The 26,365-nt window shown below is 42.1% G+C and overlaps 1 protein-coding gene across 1 annotated transcript; it reads right to left on the bottom strand.

Annotated features, from left to right (window-relative positions):
- Positions 1-509: 509 nt before the first annotated feature.
- On the bottom strand, positions 510-18,045 carry LOC132820090 (lysozyme g-like). The gene is made up of 5 exons (XM_060832010.1): positions 17,989-18,045; positions 15,643-15,729; positions 7,264-7,460; positions 3,781-3,919; positions 510-809 (listed from the first exon to the last, which is right to left on the bottom strand). The coding sequence occupies exons 1-5, from the start codon at positions 18,002-18,004 to the stop codon at positions 676-678; spliced, it is 573 nt and encodes a 190-aa protein (XP_060687993.1). The 5' UTR covers positions 18,005-18,045; the 3' UTR covers positions 510-675.
- Between the last annotated feature and the right edge of the window lie 8,320 nt (positions 18,046-26,365).

Raw genomic sequence — 26,365 nt, 5'->3', positions numbered from 1 at the left:
ACACACAGAGTGGTGAGTGCCTAGAATGCACTGTCAGAGGAGGTGGTGGAAGCAGACACAACAGCAGCATTCCAGAAGCACCTGGATGAATACATGAATAGGAAGGGAATAGAGGGAAATGGGATCCTGTAAATGAAAACAGTTATAGTATGAAAGGACAAAATGTGTCAGCACAGGCTTGGAGGGCTGAAGGGCCTGTTCCTGTGTCGTATTGCTCTTAGTTCTTTGACCTGTACGATTGAGTTATCCATAAACTCGATGCATAATGGAGCATCTCTCGATTTTCTGTCTCACCAATTGGCTTGGCCCAGATTGACATGAAGTCTAGATGTATCTGGGCAAATTCAACCTTGAGCTAACTTAACAAATAGTAGAAAGTGCGAATCTAAGTGGTTTTGACATAATCTCTTGCTTTTAAATAATCCCTACTCCTTTCAGCCCAATTTGCATGGACATCACTAATGAAAATTACAAGTGTACTTTTTATGTTTGATGTCTATATTTATTACCAATGCATTTGAGGTGATTACATCTCTTTGAGATCCAAGTTTAATTGACTTTACTTAATAATATTGTATGAGGATAAAAAGTATTCTGATGTTTTATAGACTGCAATGTTCAGGGAATTATTGCCAGAGATAGACCAGTATCAATGGAAAGAAAAATGTTGATGAATTAATATCCATTACTCTTCAGCCATTGGGCTCTTGCAGTCACATCATTAGCATAATCATCTCCAGGGGTACCAATATCCATTCTTTCATAAGAGTGAACATTTCTTGTCCCAGCATTGTATGCTGAAATCCCACCTGTAATATAGGGAGAAGAAAATGCATTTACTGCAATAACAACATGCATTCAATAGCATCATAGTGAAATGTCTTGTAGTGCTTTGTGGGAGATATTATGAAGCAAAATTAAACTCGCCAGGGTTGGAAGGTTTGATTGATAGGGAGAGGCTGTATAGGCTGGGGCTATTTTCTCTGGAGGGTCAGAGGCTGAGGGTTGACCTTATAGAAGTTTATAAAATCATGAGGGACACAGATAGAGTAAATAGTCAAGGTCTTTTTAAGAGGGTGGGGAGTCCAACAATAGAGGGCATTGGTAAAAATAAGAGGGGAAAGATTTAAAAGGGACCTCAGGGAAAAATAAATTTCACACACAAGGTGATACCATGTATGGAATGAACTGCTGCAGGAAGTGGTGCAGGCTGGTACAATTACAGCACTTGAAGGCATCTGGATGGGTATATGAATAGGAAGGGTTTGGAGAGATATGGGCCAAAAACTGCAAAATGGGATTAAATTAATGTAGGACATCCAGTTGGCATAGATGAGCTGGACTGAAGAGTCTGTACCTCTCGATGACTGTTTATATATATATATAGAGGAAAGATACTACAATTATCATGGTCAATTTAAATCTGCATCTTGTCTAGATAAATCAGATGAATAAGGGTAACACTGAAGCAAGTTTGTTGAGATCAAGGATCATTTCTTAAACCAATACATTGCACAACTGCTGTATGACTGTATGACTCTATTTTAGATCTAATAATGTTTAATGAGGTAGCTTTAATTAAAGGTTAAGAATAATCTAAAGAATAGCAAACAGTACAAGGCAAAACTACAAATTCACCTTGAAGGTGAGCAACTTACGTCTCAATACAGTGTTCTCAATTTAAATAAACACAATCAAAAAGTTATGAAGAAAGAGTTATCTAAAGTGGGTTGCTAAATAAGAGGGAAATCAATGGATGAGCAATGGCAGATATTTAAACAGTTATTTCATTATGCTGAACAAAAATTTATCCTGGTCAAAAAGAAGGACTTAATGAGAAGGAAGAACTACTCGTGATTAACAAAGCCAGTCCAGGAGAGCAGCCAATCAAAGACATGCAACATGGCAACGAATTGCGGTAGGCTGAAGGATTGGGCTTCTTCTTTGAGAAAACAGCGGTAGATGACTGAAAAGCAGGGGAGAATTCATTACGAAGGTAAACTGTTAATAAAATAACAGCAAGTAGTAAGAGCTTCTCCAGGTATATACAAAGAAAGAGATTAGCTAAAGTAAGTGTGGGATTTGCAAGATGCAATTTGGGGTTAATAACAGGGAAATGGAAAGTAATTAAGACCAAGATTTCAGATTGGTTTTCCCAATAGCAGATATTACAAATATCCCAAAGTAACACACAAGCAAAACGCCAATATTACAAAAGGTTTTATAACAGTCTTTATCATGTAAGAAGAAGTATTTGATGAATTAATGGTACTAAAGGTGGACAAGTCACGAAGACTTGAAGCCCGCTTCTAAGAGTTTCAAAGGAAGTGCCGGTAGAGATAGTGGAAGGAAGATTTCAGAACTCACTGGTTTTTGGGAGGACTTTAGCAGACTGACAAACTGTTAATGTAACACCTCTGTTCAAGAAGGGAGGGAAATAGAAAGCAGGAAACAATAGGCTACCCAAACAATATCTGTCATTGGGACAATGTTACAATCCATTATTAAGGAAGAAATAGTATGGCATTGAGAAAAGCATAATGCAACCAGAGTCACCATAGTTCTGTTAAAAGAAAATCATATTTGACAACTATCTTTGGGCTCTTTGAGGAGTTGATCAAGGTGAATCGCTCAATGTGATGCATTTGGATTTCCAGAAGGCATTTTTGAAGATGTCACATAAAAGTTTATTGCAAAGGTAGAAGCTCACAAAATTGGGGTAATGGATTAAGCATTGGGTAACACGAAGGAAAAAAGAGAGTTGAGATTAATGGGTCTTTTTCAGGTTGGAAAGATGTAACACTTGGAGTGTCACGAGGATCAGTCCTTAGGCCTCAATTATTTACTGTCTGTATGCTAATGTGGAAGAGGACACAGACTGTCATAAATCCATGTTGACTGATAATACAAGGAGGGCATGATGAAAATGTGAGTTGTCTGCAAGGAGATTTGAATGGGTTGAGTGAATGTCTATAAAGATGGTATTGAATGTGGGGAGGTGTGAGGTCATGCACTGTGAAGGAAGAATAACAAAGCACAGTATCACTAAAGAAAGTTCAGCTCAGAGGGATCTGATTTTCCCTGTGCATGAAATACAAATAGTTGCGTGCAGATTCAACAAGTAGTTAAGAAGGCAAATGGAATTTTGACCTTTGTTTCTTGGTGGTTGGAGTTTAATGGTAAGTTTTACTACAACAATACAGGCTCTTTGTTCTGGCCACACCTGTACTACTGTGTTCAGTTTTGGTCACCCGTTTTTACGCAAAGGAGATAATGCAACAGCGCCTCAATTAGTTGATTCTTGGTATGAATAATTGATATTGCAAGAACAGCCAAGCAGATGAGGCCTCTGTTCATTGGTATTTAGAAGAATAACGAGTAATTTTATAGACAGATTTCAAATTCGGAGGGGCCCTGATAGGCTGGATGTCATGAAGATGTTTCTGCTAGTTAGTGAATCACAAACTAGGTGACATAGTTACAGAACAGCAGAACACGCATTAAAACTGAGAAGCGAAGGAATTCCTTTCCGCCAGAGAGTGTGAATGTCTGAAATTCTCTACCCCAGGGGTATGTTAAAGCTAGACTATTGAAAATATAGGAGGGAGTTGATACATAACAGCATTTGAGACATAAGGCAGATCAAAATGGTGGGGCAGACTTGGGGAGATGAATGGCTTACTTATGACCTTAAGCAGTACATACATCTTTAATGTTGGAATGAATTCTTATTGATAAATTCCTTGCTATCGGACTATATGTAAACGAAAAGTCTCAAACCTTTGAGCTGCTGTTCTTTGGTCCAAGTTGGGAACTTTGCTGCTATTGATTTAATCATGTCTATCAGTATCTCAGTAGCCTGTTGTAGGTGCTCCACGCTGTCCCACTCTCCAACTATTCTGTGCCACCTTTTGTCAACCTGAAATAAACATTACATTTCTTTTCCATGCACAGAGATCTTAGAGCAATGAGAATATATTCAAACATAAATATCAGGATGATTTCAATGTTGTATTCTGGATTTCATTGTATTCTTGCATGAGATGTGGATGTCACTGACATGGTCAATATTTGTTGATTTTAAACAGAGTCTGCACCAGGCCATTTCCAAGGGCAATTGAGAGTCATTGCTCAGATCTGGAGTTTCTTGTAAGTTCGACATACATTTTCCTACCCGAAAGGACACTCGTGAATCAGATGGGTTTTTTTTATTGACATTCAACAACATCAGGAGGTGATGGCCTAATGATATTATCACTGGATTACTCATCCAGAGACTCAATGCTCTAGGGACCAGGATTTAAATCCTACCATAGCAGATGGTGGAATTTGAATTCACTTTATAAAAAAAAATCTGGAATTAAAAGTCTAATGATAACTGTGAATTGGTTGTTGGAAAACCTCATCTGGTTCACTAGTTTCCTTTAAGGAAGGAAACTATCATCCTTACCTGGGAGTTGCTGAGAGATAAATGATAGGCGTGTGGGTGTGGGGAGAAAGTAGCATAGAGTACAATAGTGAGTGGGGGAGGGGATGAAGGTGATAGGTCGAGGTGTGGGGGGGAAGGGGGAGTGAATAGGTGGAAAGGAAGATAGGCAGGTAGAACAAGTCATGGGGACAGTGCTGAGCTGGAAGTTTGGAATGGCCTACATGTGACTACAGACCCACAGCAAGGTGGTTAGTTCTCAACTGTCCTCTGGGCAATAAGTAGCTGTCAATGCCCTCATCCTGTGAATGATTGAAGAGAAAAAAAACAACAGTTTCATGTCCATCATTAACACCTTAATTCCAGATTTGTTATTGAATTGAGATTCCACCATGTGTCATGACAAGGCCCCAGAAAATTATTTGTTTCTGCCTCAGAAGTGCAGTAACAATGCTGAAGGGCAAGGCCTTCCCTAAATGTTGCAGGACAATTGGAACTTTCAAGACTGGATTGATGGAATTCTGTTATGTAAGTGATACAGAGATAATGCTGAGATATAGATCTGTCACAATCTCATTGAATGTGGAAAACTGACTAGATTGAATGGCTTACTCATGTCGTTGATATTTCTGTCATGCAGGCTGTCACTGAAGGACTGACCTTTGCCTGATGGTTTATGATTTTGCTGTGTGTTGATCAGTTTTTTAAACTGGTGTCACTACCTCCCTGGCTCCAAAACAGAGGCGAAGTGGTTACATCTCAGGATCTGAGATGGGATTAAATTAAATTCTAAAATTCTAACTGAAGAATCCACAACATTTGAAAGAGTACTTCGATTGATTAAAAAAATCAATTTATTGCAATAATCTTTAAATCCTTGTAAGAAAATGCATCTGTACTCATAGTCCCACTTTGGAGAATTAACAATCCCTTGGAGCTGTCAATCAAACTCTGAACTGACAAAGATCCCACTGAGATAATGATAGGTTACAAAATGCAGCTTTAATCCTGCAATGATAATCCCCAGGCTTATGTCAACAGGCAGAATGAAATGGCAAGCATTGTTCTTTTTAATGCTATGGAGTTTCCTTTTTCAAAAATTTAAATAGCAAAGATTTAAATGTCCTGACACCTTGACAACATTTTTTCGGATCCTCTGTTCCAAATTCTCAGACATGTGTTGTCACCTACTCTCCCTGCAATCAGCCCTACCCCAGATCAGGGTCATACTGTCCCAAACCTGCAAAAGACCTCTGCTGTTCTTTATCCTGTGAAGGTTCCACACACTCAACAACGCTTCTTCTCTAGCTCGCCTCCTGACTTCCTTTAACAGCTCCACTCTACTTGACAAATTCAATGCGTTTATTTCCCTTTTATTCCTATCAATGTTACCTTCAACTCTCCCAAAAGAGCAATTTCTCTCTCTCTCAAGAGTTTCATGATGTTTCCCAAAAGAGACATGGGACCATTTCTAAAGGGGTGCTTGGTCTAGTTTGTCTGCAAAAAAGAATCCATTAATATTTATCTCTAACATCATCTTAAAATATACTTCCTTCACTATTCGTGTGCCATTGATGACACATATCAATAACTCAATAAGTCTTCTTCAACAATATATCTTTACTATCTAGAAAGACAAGGGCAGATACAAGTGATACAAGCACCAGCATGTTCCCCTTCAAAGTCACAGATCTTTCTGACTTAGAATTATATTACCATTCCTTAACAGTTGCAGTGTGAAAATCTTGGCTCTCCCTTCCTAATAGTATTGTGGGTGCAACCACAGTCCGAGGAATGCACCTTTTCATCATTCCTTCTTCAGTGCTGACACCAGGAATGAATGACTAGAAGTAAAATGCCATTGAAAACAGTAACTCCAAACCTACCCGCCTGCTGGTAACAATGCACGAAGGATCTTTTTCAACATTTTACCAACATGCCTCTGCTCACCTCACAGGGTGAAACTAAAATGAGTCACGACCTATGAAGTGAATTAAGAGAAAATGAGCAAATCAAGAAGGAATCCTGCTTAGTTCTTCTGATATCTTGCAACTTAAAAGCACTTCTGCACGTTGTATATTTAAATGCCTCTGCGTTTCCAATATGAGGGTACAGCTAGCTGGATTGTAATATGCAAAATTCAATATATTAATCTATGCTTATATTTTCAAATGACTTCAACCCAAGAATGATCCTGATCTGTGGGCTGATGCCTTGTATAATTGTAATTAGGACATGGTATTTAATGATCTACTCATTCCTCTAGAATATCCATTTTGAAAAGAAATAAACTATTCCTTACTCTTTTCACATCAATGAAACACTTTCCTCTGTGTAACTCCATACCTTAGCCTCATGAATGCCCCAGAATCAAGGAACAACTTGCACGTTTTGTCTTTGGTGTGTGGAAGGGCACTGCATCATTGTCATACCCAATCACTGCTTTCACACCAATTTTCCCCCTCCATGGTTTAGCAGAAACAGAAAATCTACCATCGAACCTAGCTCGTAGCTGGGTTTGAGGAGGAAACAATAAAGACTGCAGATGCTGGAAGCCAGCTGAAGGATTCCTGATGAAGTATTGACATTCCTGCTCCTCAGATGCTTTCTGACCTGCTGTGTGCACTCATAGCTGGGTTTATAATGGATTACATGATCAGGGAGTCACTGGTTATTGAAGGAGGAATATGGAGTCGGAGGTCACAATCCGATCAACCATGGTCCATCTGAATGCCCAGACTCTTCTAGAAAGGCTGAATAGCCTAACTCTGTTCCTAATATCTGTGTATTTATGTAGATCTGCTTTACAGGGTTTTGTAAAGTGACTTGCTGCCTACCTGCATGAGACCAAAAGCATTTCCGTTGTCTCCCCATCCATTTATTAAGACATTGCCACCACGGGATTCCCGGGAGATGAGAGCACCAATTATGGCTGGATCGATCTGGTTGGCACAGGCAACTTTATCGATCAAAGTCTTGTACTTGTTCACTCTGTTCAAATCCATGCTCATCATCTTATGAGAGGCAGCAACACCTGAAAAAGAAATTCAACCAAAAATCCAATGCACTGCACTTGGCATAAACCTGTGTGTTGTGTGCTGTAACCATCAGACACAGAAAACTTACGTCTCTGTTAATTAAAACTAAACGTCCAGAAAAATTTGCCTCACCTCGTAATCTGTTAACAGTGTGAGGGAGTGAAAGATACCTCCTAATTTCCAATATGTAAAGAAAGATAACTTATTTTCCGAATGGAAGATTAGATTCCCTACAGTATGGAAACAGGCCATTTGGCCCAACAAGTGCACACCGACCCTCTGAAAACTAACCCACCCAGACCCATTTCTCTCTGACTAATGCACTTAACACTATTGTCAATTTAGCATGGTCAATCCACCCTAATCTGCACGTCTTTGGACTGTGGAAGGTTGCCAGGGTTGGAAGATTTGAGCTACAGGGAGAGACTGAACAGGCTGGGGCTGCTTTCATTGGAGCGTCGGAGACTGAGGGGTGACCTTATGGAGGTTTACAAAATTATGAGGGGCATGGATAAGGCAGCACCATGGCACAGTGGTTAGCGCTGCTGTCTCACAGCGCCTGAGACCCGGGTTCAATTCCCGACTCAGGCGACTGACTGTGTGGAGTTTGCACGTTCTCCCCGTGTCTGCGTGGGTTTCCTCCGGGTGCTCCGGTTTCCTCCCACAGTCCAAAGATGTGCGGGTCAGGTGAATTGGCCATGCTAAATTGCCCTTAGTGTTAGGTAGGGAGTAAATGTAGGAGTATGGGTGGGTTGCGCTTCGGCGGGTCGGTGTGGACTTGTTGGGCCGAAGGGCCTGTTTCCACACTGTAAATAATCTAATCTAAATAGGCAAAGTATTTTCCCTGGGGTCGGGGAGTGTAGAACTAAAGGTCATAGGTTTAGGGTGTGAGAGCAAAGATATAAAAGACACCTAAGGGGCAACTTTTTCATGCAGAGGGTGGTACGTGTATGGAATGAGATGCCAGAGGATGTGGTGGAGGTGGTCCAATTGCAACATTTAAGAGGCATCTAGATGGGTATATGAATAGGAAGGGTTTGGAGGGATATGGTCGGGTGCTGGCAGGTGTGACAAGATTGGGTTGGGATATCTGGTCGGCATAAACAGGTTGGACTGAAGGGTCTGTTTCCATGCTGTACGTCTCTATGACTCTATGACTCTATGAAGGAAACTGGACTACCCAGAGGAATCCCATACAGATACACAGGAAATGTGTGAACTCCACACAGACAGAGTGGAATTGAACATTGAACAGTTTCTGGCTCTGTGAGGTTGCAGTGCTAACCACTGAACCACCTTGCAGTCCTGAAATAAACAGCACTATTAAAAATCTGAACATTTTTTCGCCTAACTGAACACAACCTATTAACATTCTGTTCCAATAAGACAACTATTAGATGTTACATTAACTTAATTTCATGTCCACAGAGTCTCTGGGTTCTCTGATGTCTTCAGTCTTCCATCTGCTGATCTCCCTAGGTGTTCCACTTTCTGTTTGCTGTGAGTATGAGTTACAAGAAAAGGTTCCTTTTGATATAGTGTGTCTCCTAATTTCTTTGAGAGCAAGATTTTAGATGGGCAGTTAGGTCTCCGGCTCTGTAGTAGTTGCTCTGCTGTTCGTGGCAGTTGCTCAATTTTCAAAAGGCCTGTGTTTTTTATACCCCCAACATCATTCCTTCTCATTGGTCCAATGTCATTAAAACAATAACTTCAAACTCAATTGAGTTTTAGTATCCTGGGCATAATTTGAAGTCATTGGCTAAATTTGAATCATTGTCAAAACAGTAACCAAAACTCGGGTATCACTTTAACAGCCAATTGTTTCATGAAACTATTTTGGAACAGCCCGTGTCCCAGCCTTTCCATTCGGGCAGCTAAGCCTGCACTTTAAGTTTTCTTCAATCTTCAGAAAACACATGCTTTCAACGTGACAATTAAAACTGACCCCACCATCCCAAATAAATGATTGGAAATTGTACTCTTTTCGTCCAGTTCTCTGGCTTCTTATAAATTTGTTCATGGATGTCAGAGAGTCATAGAGATGTACAACATGGAAACAGACACTTTGGTCCAACCCATCCATGCCAACCAGATATCCCAACCCAATCTAGTCCCACCTGCCTGCACCCAGCCAATATCCCTCCAAAACTTTCTTATTCATATACCCATCCAAATGCCTCTTAAATGTTGCAATTGTACTAGCCTCCACCACATCTTCTGGCAGCTCATTCCATACATGTACCACCCTGCACATGAAAACGTTGACCCTTAGGTCTCTGTTATATCTTTCCCCTCTCACCCTAAACCTATACCCTCTAGTTCTGCACTCCCCGACCCCAGGGAAAATACTTTGCCTATTTATCCTTTCCATGCCCCTCATAATTTTGTAAACCTCGATAAGGTCACCCCTCAGCCTCTGACGCTCCAGGGAAAACAGCCCCAGCCTATTCAGCCTCTCCCTGTAGCTCAGATCCTCCAACCCTGGCAACATCCTTGTAAATCTTTTCTGAACCCTTTCAAGTTTCACATCTTTCTGTTCGGAAGAAGGAGACCAGAATTGCACACAATATTCCAACAGTGGCCTAACTAATGTCCTGAACAGCCGCAATATGACCTCCCAACTCCTGTACTTTGGGGTGACACAGTGGCTCAATGGTTAGCACAGCTGCCTCACCACACCAGCGTCCCAGGTTCGATTCCAGTCTTGGGCAACTGTCTGTGTGGAGTTTACACATTCTCCCTGTGTCTGTGTGGGTTTCCACCGGGTGCTCCGGTTTCCTCCCACAGTCACAAAGATGTGCAGATCAGATGAATTGGCCATGTTAAATTTCCCATAGTGTTAGGTGCATTAGTCAGAGGGAAATGGGTCTGGTGGGTTACTTTTCAGAGGGTCGATGTGGACTGGTTGGGCCGCAGAGCCTGTTTCCACACTGTAGGGAATCTAATCTAATACTCTGACTAATAGAGGAATGCATACCAAACGCCTTCTTCACTATCCTATCTACCTGCGACTCCAATTTCAAGGAACTATGAACTGCACTACAAGGTCTCTTTGTTCAGCAACACTCCCTAGGACCTTACCATTAGGTGTATAAGTCCTGCTGAGATTCGCTTTCCCAAAATGCAGCACCTCGCAGTTATCTGAATTAAACTCCATCTGCCACTTCTCAGCTCATTGGCCCACCTGGTCCAGATCCTGTTGTAATCTGAGGTAACCCTCTTCACTGTCCACTACACCTCCAATTTTGGTGTCATCTGCAAACTTACTAACTGTACCTCTTATGCTCGCATCCAAATCATTTATGTAAATAACAATAAGTAAAGGACCCAGCACCGTATCCATGTAGCACTCCACTGGTCACAGGCCTCCAGTCTGAAAAACATCCCTCCATCTCCACCCTCTGTCTTCTACCTTTGAGCCAGTTCTGTATCCAAACAGCTAGTTCTTGATTACATGTCCAATGATATTACCCTCCCCTTAACGTGATTGAAGGTTCAGACAGCTCTCAGTCATTCACCACGCATTCTTTTGTGTCTGACTCTGGTGGAGATGTGAAGGCATAAAAATGTAGCCAAGTCCCAATCCAACCTCTGTCCAAATCATATCTGACTACCGGTTATCTTCTTACTACAAAGGACACATTTATTCCTCATCAACAATGAACATATTAAGGACTAGTTTTTGGGGAACAGGGAGTTTGGGATCCTGGAGATTACATTAGAGTACAGTATTTTAAGATAAACAGCTAATAAAGCACAGACTATGTTGTTTGCCACCACCTTTAAGGATTTGGTCAGGATTTGAAAGGTTAGAGTACCCAATGCCAAGCCCAGGTGTCTATGGTTATCTGACTTGTCTCTCAATACAGACACAGAAAGTGCTGGAGAAACTCAGCAGGTCTGGTACCAATTTTTTTAGATTAGATTAGATTACTTACAGTGTGGAAACAGGCCCTTCGGCCCAACAAGTCTACACCGACCCATCGAAGTGCAACCCACCCATACCCCTACATTTACCCTTTACCTAACACTACGGGCAATTTAGCACGGCCAATTCACCTGACCCGCACATCTTTGGACTGTGGGAGGAAACCGGAGCACCCGGAGGAAACCCACGCAGACACGGGGCGAACGTGCAAACTCCCCACAGTCAGTCGCCTGAGTCGGGAATTGAACCCAGGTCTCAGGCGCTGTGAGGCAGCAGTGCTAACCACTGTGCCACCGTGCCGCCCGCCTTTCTGAAGAGAAAGCAGAATTAATGTTTTGGCGACAGTAACTCTTCTTCAGAATTGAAAGGGCTGGAAATAGTGAGAAAAAAATGAGCAGATTGTTCCTCTGGCTTTTCGTTGGATGAGTGACAGGCCCACAATCCTCTGGACAGAGTTGATGCATTCCACAAAGGACTCATCCAGTCTGTTTTTGATCTTGCCAATGTAAAGGAGACCACATTATGAGTAGCAATTGCAGTATATTAGACAAAAGGAAGTGTAAGTAAAACACTGCTTCACCTTTTGACAGTGAGGAAGGAGGAGGTGAAAGGCCACACATTAAACACATGCAAAAACGTAAAACGTTGTTTGTGTTGCATTTCATTGGAATGCTATGGCCGGCCCAGGACAGAAATGTTAAAGTCTGAGTGAAGATTTGTAGCTCGGATGTCGGTTGTTGTGGTTTTGTTCGCCGAGCTGGAAGTTTTTGCTGCAAACGTTTCGTCCCCTGGCTAGGAGGCATCATTAGTGCTGTGGGAGCCTCCTGTGAAGCGCTGCTTTGATGTTTCTTCCGGTAATTATAGTGGTTTGTTCTTGCCGCTTCCGGGTGTCAGTTTCAGCTGTCCGTTGTAGTGGTTTGTATATGGGGTCCAGGTCGATGTGTCTGTTGATGGAGTTTGTGGATGAATGCCATGCTTCTAGGAATTCCTTGGCTGTTCTCTGTCTGGCTTGCCCTATGATAGTAGTGTTTTCCCAGTCGAATTCATGTTGCTGGTTGTCTGAGTGTATGGCTACTAGGGATAGCTGGTCGTGTCGTTTTGTGGCTAGCTGATGTTCATGGATGAGGATTGTTAGCTGTCTTCCTGTTTGTCCTATATAGTGTTTTGTGCAGTCCCTGCATGGTATCTTGTAAACTATGTTAGTTTGGCTCGTGCTGGGTATTGGGTCCTTTGTTCTAGTAAGTTGTTGTCTGAGCGTGGATGTTGGCTTGTGTGCCGTTATGAGTGCTAAGGGTCGCAGTAGAGTGGCTGTCAGTTCTGAGACACTCCTGACGTATGGTAGTGTGACTAGTCCTTTTGGTTGTGGCATGTCCTCGTACCTCGGTCTATCTCTTAGGCATCTAGTGATAAAGTTGCGTGGGTATCCGTTTTTGGCGAATACCTTGTATAGGTGTTCCTCTTCCTCTTTTCGCAGTTCTGGTGTACTGCGCAAAAAAACGGCACTAAAAGAAAAAATGGCCAAACTAACACACAAAAAGGAGGACACTACAACACACACCTGGGTTAAAAACCTCTCCCACAGACAGCTCACAGACATGGAAAGAACTATACTTGCCAAGGGACTTAAATACAACCACAGGGATGCCAACACAGCAGACTTCCTAGCAGCTCTAGAATGCACACTCAGGAACAATGGACTGACAGAAGAGACACAACAAACAGTGAGACAAACGGTCGTACCTATGATGATAAGAAAACGACAAACACATAACGTCAACACCAAGGAGAGGGAAGCACTGAAAGCACTGAAAAATGACAAGAACATAATCATACTACCGGCAGATAAAGGCAGAATGACGGTCATCCTAGATAAATCAGACTACATCAATAAAGCACAACAACTACTTGCAGACACCAACACCTACCAAATGAAGGATTCCGACCCCACACCACAACTCACCAATAGAATAAACAACACACTAAGGAATCTACAAAAAAACGGACAGATAACCAAAGCGGACCTACAAAGAATGAAACCTGAAAGCAACAACACCCCCAGATTCTATGGACTACCCAAAGTACACAAACCAGACATCCCACTGAGACCCATAGTATCACTACCAGGGATACCAGCATACAAACTGGCCAAAGAACTACAACAAAAACTGAAACACCTGGTCAGCGGATCCAAACACTTCATACAATCAACACAGGAATTCTTGGACATCATCAGGAATACACACATAGACAAAGAAGAAACCATGATCTCATTCGACGTGACGGCACTGTTCACTTCAATTGACAAAACCCTAGCCAGAGAAACTATAGCCAACCTACTGGACATACATAACAGAACACAGGAGGCCGAACCTATCAACAAGGACGGCATACTGAAACTACTGGACCTATGCCCCACCACACACTTTACATTCAACAATCAGATATACGAACAAATCAACGGAACACCCATGGGGTCACCAATCTCGGGACTCATAGCAGAGGCAGTTATGCAAAGGTTAGAACATACAGCCCTACCACAAATCCAACCCAAACTCTGGATCAGATATGTAGATGACACCTTTGTAATCATCAAAAACACAGAAATACAAAAAACACACCGGATCATCAACGCCACACTCACAGGAATCCGATTCACGATAGAAGAGGAAAAGGATAGCCAACTCCCGTTCCTAGACGTGTTAGTAGAGAGAACACCTAACGGAGAATTCACCACAAGGGTACACAGGAAACCAACACACACAGACCAAGTCCTAAACTATGAAAGTAACCACCCCAACACACACAAACGAAGCTGCATCAGGACACTATTCAAAAGAGCCACAACACACTGCAGTACACCAGAACTGCGAAAAGAGGAAGAGGAACACCTATACAAGGTATTCGCCAAAAACGGATACCCACGCAACTTTATCACCAGATGCCTAAGAGATAGACCACGGAACGAGGACATGCCACAACCAAAAGGACTAGCCACACTACCATACGTCAGGAGCGTCTCAGAACTGACAGCCAGACTACTGCGACCCTTAGCACTCATAACGGCACACAAGCCAACATCCACGCTCAGACAACAACTTACTAGGACAAAGGACCCAATACCCAGCACGAGCCAAACTAACGTAGTTTACAAGATACCATGCAGGGACTGCACAAAACACTATATAGGACAAACAGGAAGACAGCTAACAATCCTCATCCATGAACATCAGCTAGCCACAAAACGACACGACCAGCTATCCCTAGTAGCCATACACTCAGACAACCAGCAACATGAATTCGACTGGGAAAACACTACTATCATAGGGCAAGCCAGACAGAGAACAGGCAGGAAATTCCTAGAAGCATGGTATTCAACCACAAACTCCATCAACAGACACATCGACCTGGACCCCATATACAAACCACTACAACGGACAGCTGAAACTGACACCCGGAAGCGGCAAGAACAAACCACTATAAATACCGGAAGAAACATCAAAGCAGCGCTTCACAGGAGGCTCCCACTGCACTGATGATGTCTCCTAGCCAGGGGACGAAACGTTTGCAGCAAAAACTTCCAGCTCGGCGAACAGAACCACAACAACAGAAATGTTAGCCTGGCAACAAAGTGGTTTATTGTAGTGGTAATACAACTGGAAGGCCTGAGTCAGTCTTATCTCTCAATGTAGATTAGATTCCCCTACAGTGTGGAAACAGACCCTTCAGCCCAACAATTCCACAAAGACCCTCTGAAGAATAACCCACCCAGTCCCATTTCCCTTTGACTAATGCACCTAATGCCATAGGCAATTTAGCATGGCCAATTCACCTGACCTGCACATCTTTGGACTGCAGGAGGAAACTTGAACACCCAAAGGAAACCCACGCAGATGTGGAGAGAATATGTAAACTCCACACAGACAGTCGCCTGAGGCTGAAATCGAACCAGGGAACCCTGGTGCTGTAAGGCAACAGTGCTAACCACTGAGCCACCATGTAAATGATAGTGCTGTGGGTAAGGGATAATGGTCAGATTGTGAGCCCATGCATCATCTCATTAAAACTATGTTCAAAAGAATTCCTGATAGGACCAACATAATTTTCCAATAAAGGTCTCAATTTTGAATGCAAATTGCAGAATGAGTAAAACTTGATAAAACAACTGTGAATGGGAATTCACTTTCAAAGTATCCCTATACATTGCAGATGCATACCAATCATGGAAATGTTAAGTTATGTTGATTCCTCACCTGTTACACTCAGCTTGTCCTGTTTTGCTGTTTTATCAGAAGCACCAGTTGTATCAACCTTTGTGATATCACCATAGATGGAGGTATCTAGCACAATGAAGACAAAATGGCTGAGTTATGGAAAAGTGGCAAACACCAAGCAAATGCAGCAGTAGTGCCCATAATGTATCCTCTGATCCTGAGTGAGGTGAAGGCTAAAGCAGCTTCTGGGGAGTATTTGACCCAGGAGTGCTCCCCACATTGAGGTAACTGACTCTAGTCAAGCAGAAGAAACATCTCCATTCTCAGTGGAGATACAGTCTCACTGAAGTGTTACAGCACAGAAGGAAGTGACTTGGCCCATTGTGCCTGCTCCAGTTCTATTACTTAATGCCAATTTCCTTCCCATTCGCCATATTCCTGCGCAGCTTTACTATCCAAATAATCACCCCTTGAATGCTGCAATTGAACCTGCCTCCACCACACTTCCAGACAGTGCATTTCATACCCTAACTACAAACTATGTGACAAAGATTTTTCTGAAATTGTTTGCGCAGCACTGTAGATCGATGCCGTCTCACTCCTTGTATGCGCGGAACAGCTTCTCTCTATCTTATGTCCTGTCTGCTCTATATGACATTCTGTATATCACCTTTCATTAAAAATTCAAAGATTAACAATTAGTAGAGCTATGAGGGAAGAGCCAGGGAGTGGCATTATTTATTAAATGTTGCTTTTAAAATATAACTTTTAATCAGTACAAGTGAACTCCAGGATGTTTCAAATATTGGATGGAAAATTAAGGTTACCCTGATTTTTGGACAAAGGGGTTGCAATTCATGACAAGACCCCTCCAAGTTGTCCCCGTGTGCAGTTGGGGAAGCTTTGGTTACTGACCAGAGGTACAGCAGCCTGTTCCTCTTCAAGGCAATGGGGTTGGGGGTGGTGGGCGATTGTTAGAGGGGATTCTGCGCTGGAGGAAGTTGGGTTGCTAGCTCTGACATCCCTAGTGGTGACTCACTTTACCTCAAAAATCCTTAATCCCTGGATTATCACTGGGAGGTTACCTCCCTTTATTCCTGGTGCCTCGATCATAAAGGAGAAATGGGGTGGGGTCAACCTATATTGACACATCGTCTGTAATTGGATTTTTAATCATGGAAATTACCTATCCACCTATGTTCCTGTCCTTTTCCAACTGTGTCATTGTTAAGATGCCCCAATCTGTGTTGTCGTGGGAAGGGACAATGAACCAACATGGCTGCCAGATCCATCTCAGCTCCTGTTGCCTATAAACATCAGGGCTATGGGATGCACAGACCGTCAGATAAAGCAGACAGATCAACTGCCAATATAATGTCTTGTGATCTAAAGAGGCTGCACTGCCATGATTATTGATTGTGTAAATTGGACATAACATCATTGAGCAACTGTTACTGCAACATCCAGTGCTACAAACTTTCAATCTTCCACACTTGTTTGCATTTCTTTTCACACAAATGTTGTGACCAGTGTAGCATAATGAGACTATACAACTAGTTACGCAATATTCTCCTTTACCATACCAAATAAAGTTGGAATGATAAGTGCAAAAGTATAGGACAGCATGAAACTGGCGAGTGCTTAATACTCTCTGACTGGCTCAGTAAAGAGAACAAAGAAATGAGCTAACATCCTGAGTTCCCTTTGTTTCCTCCTCATCATTTCATGCCTCCTGTCCATATCCCAAAGTTTTTCCTTCTGTATTACCGATTATAGGGGCATTTGAAGTAGCTTTGCTTCTGGCTAACGTTCCCTGCCCCTCTGTATCTGTCGGGGCAGAGGAGGGAACTACAGTGTGACTGTTAGCGTAGAGCAATGCCATGAGGAGTGACACCTTTGGAGGAGAAGGGGACCTTTGGAGGGGAAAGGGACTTTTGACTCTGCTGGGCAATTGATTTCAGCCAGAATTGTTGTTATTGGAGTAAATTCTTTCATCAGTTTCATAGCTATGAGAGTACAGAAACAGTACTTACTCCTTGTAAAACATTATTTCCCGCCATCTTAAAATTACATTTTAATGTTAACTTTCAAATTAATGCATAGAAAATGGCATTAAAAGCAAAAGTACAGGAACAAGGCATTTGATCTGTCTGTTCTATCCCCGCATTTAAGATTCTCAATGCTTGCCTCCTTAAGACGGGTTACATCTGAAACATCGACTTCTCCACCTCCGGCTGCTGGCTTGCTGTGTTCTTGCAGCCCCCTACCTGTCTATCCTACAATTCTTGAACTTACTGATCAGAATATGCTACCCATTGCATATTTTGACTCTTAACATTAATTTGAAATATGAATGCCTAACGGAATATCAGAAGAAATACTCACCAATTACTGTGCACATTGCTGCTGTCACATAGGAAATCAAATGAACTGGGCTGTGGCTGGAAGTTACACAAATACCGGATATGTCATCAGAATAGAATGCTCTTGGTAATTATTCAGAATCTTTTCACACTGAAGTTCCCCCCTATTTTTAAAGAAAGATTTACAGTAAAGTGTGAAGAGCAGTAACTTACCAATTCCATCAAATATGATAGTTGTGGCAGGAGGGGTGATGTGTGCTGGGCTGAATACCAATCGATCGAGGCTGAACACATTTCTAGTAAATGTTTGCAACTTGAGACCTTTAGATCCGTGTCGAGAAGCTGGATTTTGAGCTTCAGACGTTGCACAACATTAGAGAAGGGGATAGTTAGCTAGACCCTTTACTTCAGAAAGCCTACACACCTCTGGGTAATTTAAATTCAAATTTGGTCTGTGGTTATGGACCAGTGTGGGGTTAGGGCAGCTGACTGCAAGTGGGGTAGATATGGAATGCAGGGAGTCACATGTGAAGAGTCTTCACCTCACAATTGTCCAGCAGGTACCAGGTTCCTACAAGCTGTATGGATGAGATGGAGATTGCAGGAAGGATGAGCAAACTGACCAGTTCACCATGATGCAGGGTGCCATTCAAAAGGCTAAAGGAATCAGGAATGGAGTAGTGGTAAGGAAAAGTCTAATTGTATAATTTGGCGTCTAAGCCCTTTTGATGTAGTGATGAGCATGTGTTCCAAAGGCCTTGTTGCTTGTCAAGTGTCAGGGTTAAGGAAATTTCCTGATGACTGGAGAAGAACTTTGATTGAGGTGGACAAAGGATCCACTGGTTGTTATAGACATTGATACCAATGACATTGATAAGACTAGAAAGGAGGTTCTGCTGAAAGAATTTCAACACTTAGGAACTAAATTCGAAAGCAGTGCCTCCAAGTTAATAATTTTCAGATTACTGCCTGAGGTTTGGACATCCTGTCATAGGGTAAATAAAGTCAAGGCTTTAAATGTCTGGCTCAAAAGCTTGGCAGGGGTGGAATGGGTTTCAGTTCATGAGGCAATAGCAGTACAGGTGTACAATGGAACTTTTCTGATTGGATGAGTTTCACTTAAACTGTTTTGGGACTAGTGACCTGTCTGAATTGAATAATTAGAGTATTAGAGAAGGCTTTAAAATAACCAGGTGGAGGATAGGTATTGGTAGAATATTACAAAGAGAAAGACGTGGCAGAATTCCAAGGCAGCTATTTAGATAATGTTCCCAGAGTGGGATTGCAAGAGACAGAAGATACAAACAAAAGTAACAAATAGGGTCAAAATTTAAAAAAAATAAATGGCAAAAAGGCAAACTTAATGGCTGCTTTCTCAAATAAATGAATTAATGGCACAAATGAGAGGTTGATTTCTATGATCTTGTAGCTGTTATATAGAAATGGTAATGAGGAGCTCAAAGCTGAGAACTAAATATTTCGGGGAGGGTGGCATTTCAAAAGGACAAGAGAAAGGAACACGTGTTGGGTGGCTTTGTTAGGACAAGTTGGAATAAGTATGATAACAATAAATTGTCTTTGATTGAAGGTTTAGAATATATATAGGTGGAGGTAAGTACAAACGAGCAGAGGAAGGCACTTGTGGGAGCAACTATTGGCTCCCTAACAGCAGCTATTCTGTAGGACTGAAAATAAATCAGGTGATAATGCAAGACATAATAAAGGGAGTACATTAATCAGAGTGATTTCAATCTCCATATAAATTAGGAAAATCAAATTGGCAGAGGTAACAACGAGGAAAAACTCACAGAGTCTATTCTGAGAACAATAGATTAGATTAGATTCCCTAGAGTGTGGCAACAGGCCTTTCAGCCCAACCAGTCCTCATCGACCCTCCAAAGAGAAACCCACCCAGACCCATTTTCCCTCTGACTAATGCATCTAACACTATGGGCAATTTAGCATGGCCAATCCACCTGACCTGCACACCTTTGGACTGTGGGAGGAAACCAGAACACCAGGAGGAAACCCATGCAGACACGGGGAGAACGTGCAAACTCCACACAGACAGTTGCCCAAGGCAGGAATTGAACCTGGGACGCTGGTCCTGTGAGGCAGCAGTGCTAGCCACAGTGCCACCCATAATATATTGTGGAATAGCTAGCAGTCAACCTAGTTGGAATCTCATAATGTGACAAGTTTATTAAATGATCTCAGAGTAAAGAATTCCCTCAGAACCCGTGACTATAAATTGTGTCACATGCTATTTAGTTTGACAGTGAGAAACATTGGTCAGAAACAACTGTGCTAAACTTAAATAAGGGAAATTACAAAAAAATGGGGGCAGAGCTGCCAGGAGCAGACTGAGAAATGACTTTAGAGGAAAAGTAGTTGAGGATCAATGGCCGCAATCTTTTTCCAAAACTGGTAAAAAGGCAAACCTAAAGGCTGTTTCCTCAAAGGGATATAGTATTCGGAATAAAATGAATTCATGGCACAAATGGCGGTTGATGTGCTCAATGTTAGAAATTTATAACTTGTTAATTTTAATTTAAAATGAGAAAATATTTGTCACTTACTGTAAAATGTAATTTTCTGTTAAAGCCCACTTGTGCAGCTATTGGAATAATCAAATCCTTACAGTGTGGAAACAGGCCCTTTGGCCCAACAAGTCCACACCGACTCTTGAAAGAGCATCCAACTCAGACTTAGCCCCATAACCTATCCCTGTGTTTCCCATGGCTAATTCACCAAGCCTGCACACCATGGACAACTCAGCCTGGCCCATCCACCTCACCAGCACACCCCTGGACTGTGGGAGAAAACCAGAGCACCTGGAAGAAACCCATGCGGACACAGGGAGAATGTGCAAACTCCAAACAGGCTGGAATCGAACCTGGCTCCCTACTGCTGTCAGGCCTTCCAGCCTCTGGCAACTCTCTGTGTGAAGTTTGTACATACTCCCCATGTCTGCATGTGTTTTCTCCAGCTGCTCCAGTTACTCCCACAGTCCAAAGATGTGCAGGTCAGGTGGATAGGCCATGCTGAGTTGCCCATGGTGTGCAGGCTCAATGAATTAGCTGTGGGAAATATAGGGATGTGGTGAGGGGCTAAGTCTGGGTGGGATTTCAGAGACTCAGTGTCGACCTGTTGGGCCAAATGGCTTGTTTCATACTGGAGGAATTCTCTGACAATAACAAATTAATGCACATTTATCAGAAAAAATGGCATTTTAGAACTTGAAAGTGAAACCAGTAACTATGTGCTAAGTGGATGTGCCAATCTGAGTTCAATATATTCACATTTGTATGTGGGGTTTCTGTTTGCAGTACTTGTGTAGTTCAAGTCTTTTGGATGTTGCTATCTGGATATTGCTTAAATTTCAAAGATGCAGAGCGGACTGCAGAATATGAATTATGTGTAATGTATGTTTGGAAAGTATATGAGACTGAAAGCTGTTGGTTTGCTCGCTGAACTGGTGGGCTTGTTTTCAGATGTTTCGTCATCATGCTCGGTAATATCATCAGTGAGCCTCCAGTGAAGCATTGGTGTACTGTCCCATTTGCTATATGGGTCTTGGTTTGTTGTGGTGCGTGATATCATTCCCAGTTCTGTTTATGAGAGATCAGTAAAAGAGGGTCAAATCTATGCATTTGTTTTTTTTTATAGATATTTTTATTAGAAATTTAACATTTTAACAAATTTACAAAAATAATCAAAACTCTCAAGTACAAACATTAATATAGAAGTAAATCTTAAATATACAATCATCAAAATTTGACAAAAGAAAAATACTGAAAGAGAAAAAACAAAACTCAATTAACTACTAATCTAACCTACAATTAGCCAGAGTGTGTAATTGAGTCACTTACATCTTTCAAATAAGAGAAAATGAGAGAAAACAAATAGAGGTGGGGGTCTAAAAACCCCCCAACGATTAACATAGAAGTTGGATATTAAAATACTTGCTCGGAATGTGTTAACATCATATATAACAAAACCCGTATTCATATGGGATTCCTCTCCCAAGGGGCCCCGGACCAGCCATATCTGTAATCTCAATTAGATAAAAGCCCTTGTTAGGATAGCCAAAATATCTATGTAAAAGGGCTGCCATATTTTATAAAAAAATAATTCGGTCTTTCGGTGCACCATATTTATAAGGAAGTCAAGGGGAGTACATTCCATGATTAATCTATGCCAATTTGAAAATCCAGGGGAACCTTCAACCACCCAGTTTACCAAAATATTTTTCCTTATATGCAAAGAGAGAACAGAAAATAATCTCTTCCTATTTGACATTCCAGGTGTACCACTTTGCCGACTGATCAACCATAATTATCCAGGTAAATCCGAGACCCCCCGGGAGGGGAGACCCTATCTAAAACATCCCGAGCAAAGAGCATATAGAATTTACAAAAATAAAGGTTCTCTAATACACTCATAACAGTATGATAAAAAGGAAACTATTTCTCAATAATAAAAAAAATTATAAAACATATTTGAATGGAGATTATCCCCCTTGTTCCCAGGGGGTATCACTTCTTTTCCAACAGTCCATCATATCCTCTCCCAACCAGTGCCCCACCCTTGACCCAGGCGCTCCTTAATAGGATGAGGAGAATTCAGATATAATACCGAGCTAGAGTTAACAGTGAGCATCCCACCCCCCCACCCCCCACCCACACCTAAGTATATTTGGTAGTATCAATACCATGTATAAACATATATAACTATAGAATTACAACTTCAACAAATTACAATTAAATATAATAATATAAAATAGCAAGGGAAAATAACCCCGCTCCTAGAGGCAAAACTAAAATAGAATAAGGTAACCACCTCTCCCCACCAACCTTAACTAAACCCCCCGGTTTATATATATACATATATACACATACATGCATACACATATATATATACATACACACATACATACGTATAATAATAAAATTTTAAAAAAAACCCTAAGGGGGATGGAGAAAATCGTTAAATGGAGAGCAAATAAGTAATTCCCTCTTCCCCCCCACCCCCGAGATAATAATAAACAGTAAGATAGGAAAAAGAAAAAAAGTCGGGGGGATATAAATCGGAGTGGGGAAAAGGCAAGCCAACATACATTGTCTGTTACAATTTATTTAAGAGAGTCCAAAAATTCCTTAGCCTTTTCTGGCAATCTAAAATTATACCTGGATCCTTCGTGGTTAAAACATAACGTCGCTGGGTAGCGTAAGGTGTATTGAATATTTGAGTCCCTTAAACACTTCTTCACCTCATCGAACGTCTTCCTCCTTTGGGCCAAAGCCGGGGAGAAGTCCTGAAATAACATGATCTTGGATCCTTTATAGATCATGGCTTTAGGATCTTTTCCAAGATTTCTAGAGGCATCTAGGAGTATCTGCCTCTCCCTATAGCTCTGCAGCCGGAACAGGACCGGGCGTGGGCGCTGGTTCGAGCCAGGCCCGCGTATTGCAACCCGGTAGGCCCATTCTACCCACACCTGGCCTGATCCACCCTCCAGATCCAAAAATTGTGGCAACCACTGCTCCAGGAATGCTGTGAGCTGGCCTTTCTCTTCCCGTTCGGGTCGGGAAGGCCCAGCAAACGAATATTTTTCGACGACCTCGATTATCGAGGGCGTCGATGTAATTCTCTAAGGTCCGGACTCGTTGTTCGAGAGTCTGGACCTGGTCGGCAGCCGATTGAGCTGCGGTCTCCGAGGTCGCGGCCTTTAACTCAGCCCCTCCGACTCGGCGCTCCAGTTCCTGAATGTCTCGGCCGTGCATCTGCAGTGCGGCCGAGAGCGATTCTCAGCGATGTTGGGACTCCTCGATGAAGGCATCGATCTTCGCATCCAGCTTGGTAATCATCTCTACAAGGCTTGTTTCCATCGGTAAGTCCCCCGGGGCGGCTGTGGATGCCTCTGCTGCAGCTGGAGAGAGAGAAGGTAGGGGAGGGGTCCCTGCTTTCTGAGAGCTGTGGGCTCTCCTCCCTTTAGTCATTTTTCCTAAGAGATTAGATTATTTAAATTTAATACTAACACTACCAAACAACTAATTATATTAAATAAGAGCTATTTTAGATAATTTGGTGAGTGTGGTGGGGGTGGGAGATCCACTTTGCCCAAGTCTTGGAAGGAGCACTATAGGCTCAGACTTGCTGAGTCGCCGCCATCTTGAATCTCCTATACATTTGTTAATGGACTTCCGGTTTGAATGCCAGGCTTTTCGGAGTTCCCATGCATGTCTCTGTTTGGCCTGTCTTAGGATGGATGTATTGTCCCAGCTGAACTGGTGTCCCTCTTTATCTGTGTGTATGGATGACAATGATAGTTGACCATGTCTTTTGGAGGCTAGTTGGTGTTTGTGTAACCTGGTGGCTGGTTTCTGCCGGTTTGTCAAATGTAATGTTTGGTGCAGTCCTTGCAGGGTATTTTGTATATCACGTTCATTTTGCTGGCTGTGGGTACGGGGTCCTTTAACTTCATGAGGAATTGTCTAAGTATGCTAACTCACAAACCTACTACCACACTGAAACAACTACTGATGAATTTCAAGGACCCCTATACCCACAGCCAGCATAACGAACTCAATAAACAAAATACCCTGCAAGGAATGCACCAAACATTACATTGGACAAACCAGCAGGAAACCAGCCACCAGGATACACGAACACCAACTAGCCACGAAATGACATGACCAACTATCACAGGTTTCCATAAACACAGACGAAGAGCTACACCAGTTCGACTGGGACAATACATCCTGGGAAAAGCTAAACAAAGGCAAGGGTAGGAATTCCTAGAGGCCTGACATTCAAACCGGAACTCCATTGACAAACGCATAGATTTGAATCTCTTTAACCAACTTCTCAGAAACAGAACCGGAAATGATATCACCCACCACAACAAACAAGGACCCATAAGTAGCAAGTGGGACAGAACACCAATGCTTCACTGGAGGCTCACTGATGATATTACCTAGTATGGTAATGAAACATCTGAGAACAAACCCACCAGCTTAGCGAGCAAATTAACAACCTGATCCACCTCCTGAGCTACAAATCTTCTCCAAAATCTCAAACTTTTGAGAGACTTCATAAGTATAAGCACAGAGTGAAAAACTGAAAAGATTTTGCTGAACTTCTATAGAACAGTTTGATCTTATTCTCACTGGGCTTTCTACTTCAGAGGCTTTAGTGAGGGTTTAGAAGGGTTTCACTGGAATAGCTCCAGGGATGAGGGATTACAAATAAACTGGAGTTGCCTCTGCTTTGAGCCAAGAATCCTGAGGGTTTCTAAAGAAGGCTTACTGGACTCGGTTTTCTCTCCACTGATGCTGCCAGACCTGCTGAGTTTCTCCAGCACTTTCTGTTTGTGTTTGAGAGTAGAATAGATTTCATTGTATATTGAAGCTGAGCCTGCAGTTTAAAAGGATTTTAATTTATGCATTCAAACTGTACAGCGAATTAGGAGTGAATGTTCCTATTTTTGTCAAATGGTGCTTAACTGGCTTTCTATATTAAGTAAATGCCTGTGTATTGACTCAGCTTGGAAACTGCTTAAATTCTTCCCCTTCACAGGACTATCTCCCAGGATTAGCTGCTGTTTTCTGTGAATGTTATGACCAGATAATACAATAGAGTAAGATGTCATCAGCATCAGCAAAATGTGCATTCCAATCATTCCTTTCTTGTTATTGTTGTTAATGTTTCGCATCAGATCTGAGAGATAATGCTATCCAGGATCTGGAACTCTCCTAGTGTCACTTTATTGCTCAACCCACAGCCGAAAAAAAAGTTGGATTATCTCGTCATTTTTACATTCTTGTTTGTTGCATCTATGCTGTCAGCATCACAATAGGAAATATGCTGCAAAATGTATTTCTTTGGTTGTCAAGCACTTTAGGACACGTGGAGGTCAAGAAAGATGCAAAAAAAATGAAATATTTTCTTTCAGATATGTAAGAAAGATTTAGAATAAGAATATAGGAGTAGGAGTAGGCCACTCGGCCCATCGAGCTTCCTCCACCATTCAACATGATCATGGATCATTAACCAAATCAGGACTCTGTTCCTACTTTCTCCCCATATCCTCAGAAATTTGTGGAGGATAGTCTCAGGGAAGGGAATGTCGAATTTCTAAGCCAAAAGTAAGAGGTGGCCTGTGCCTTAAAATGAATTCAGGTAGAGTGCCTGGGTTCTGATGGGATCGATCCCAGAATGTTGAGGGAAGCAAGAGAACTAATTGGTGGAGCATTGAAAGACATCTTTGTATCCTCTTTGGCCACAAGTGAATCCCAGAGGACTGGAGAATAGACCATAGAACATAGGAGCCACAATTAGACCATTCAGTACATCGAGTCTTCTCCACCATTCAATCATGGCTGATAAGTTTCTCA

The sequence above is a fragment of the Hemiscyllium ocellatum genome, chromosome 11, assembly GCF_020745735.1.
Source record: "Hemiscyllium ocellatum isolate sHemOce1 chromosome 11, sHemOce1.pat.X.cur, whole genome shotgun sequence".
Taxonomy (NCBI): domain Eukaryota; kingdom Metazoa; phylum Chordata; class Chondrichthyes; order Orectolobiformes; family Hemiscylliidae; genus Hemiscyllium; species Hemiscyllium ocellatum.
This window is presented reverse-complemented; position numbering and strand designations above follow the sequence as displayed.

Bases quoted from the DNA above. Each gene is read 5' to 3' on its own strand.
- LOC132820090 (XM_060832010.1), bottom strand. The intron at 7,461-15,642 runs GTGAGGAATCAA...TTTCTTTTTCAG, and splicing joins GGACAAGCTGAGTGTAACAG to GTGTTGCTGCCTCTCATAAG. The intron at 810-3,780 runs GTTTGAGACTTT...CCTATATTACAG, and splicing joins CAAAGAACAGCAGCTCAAAG to GTGGGATTTCAGCATACAAT.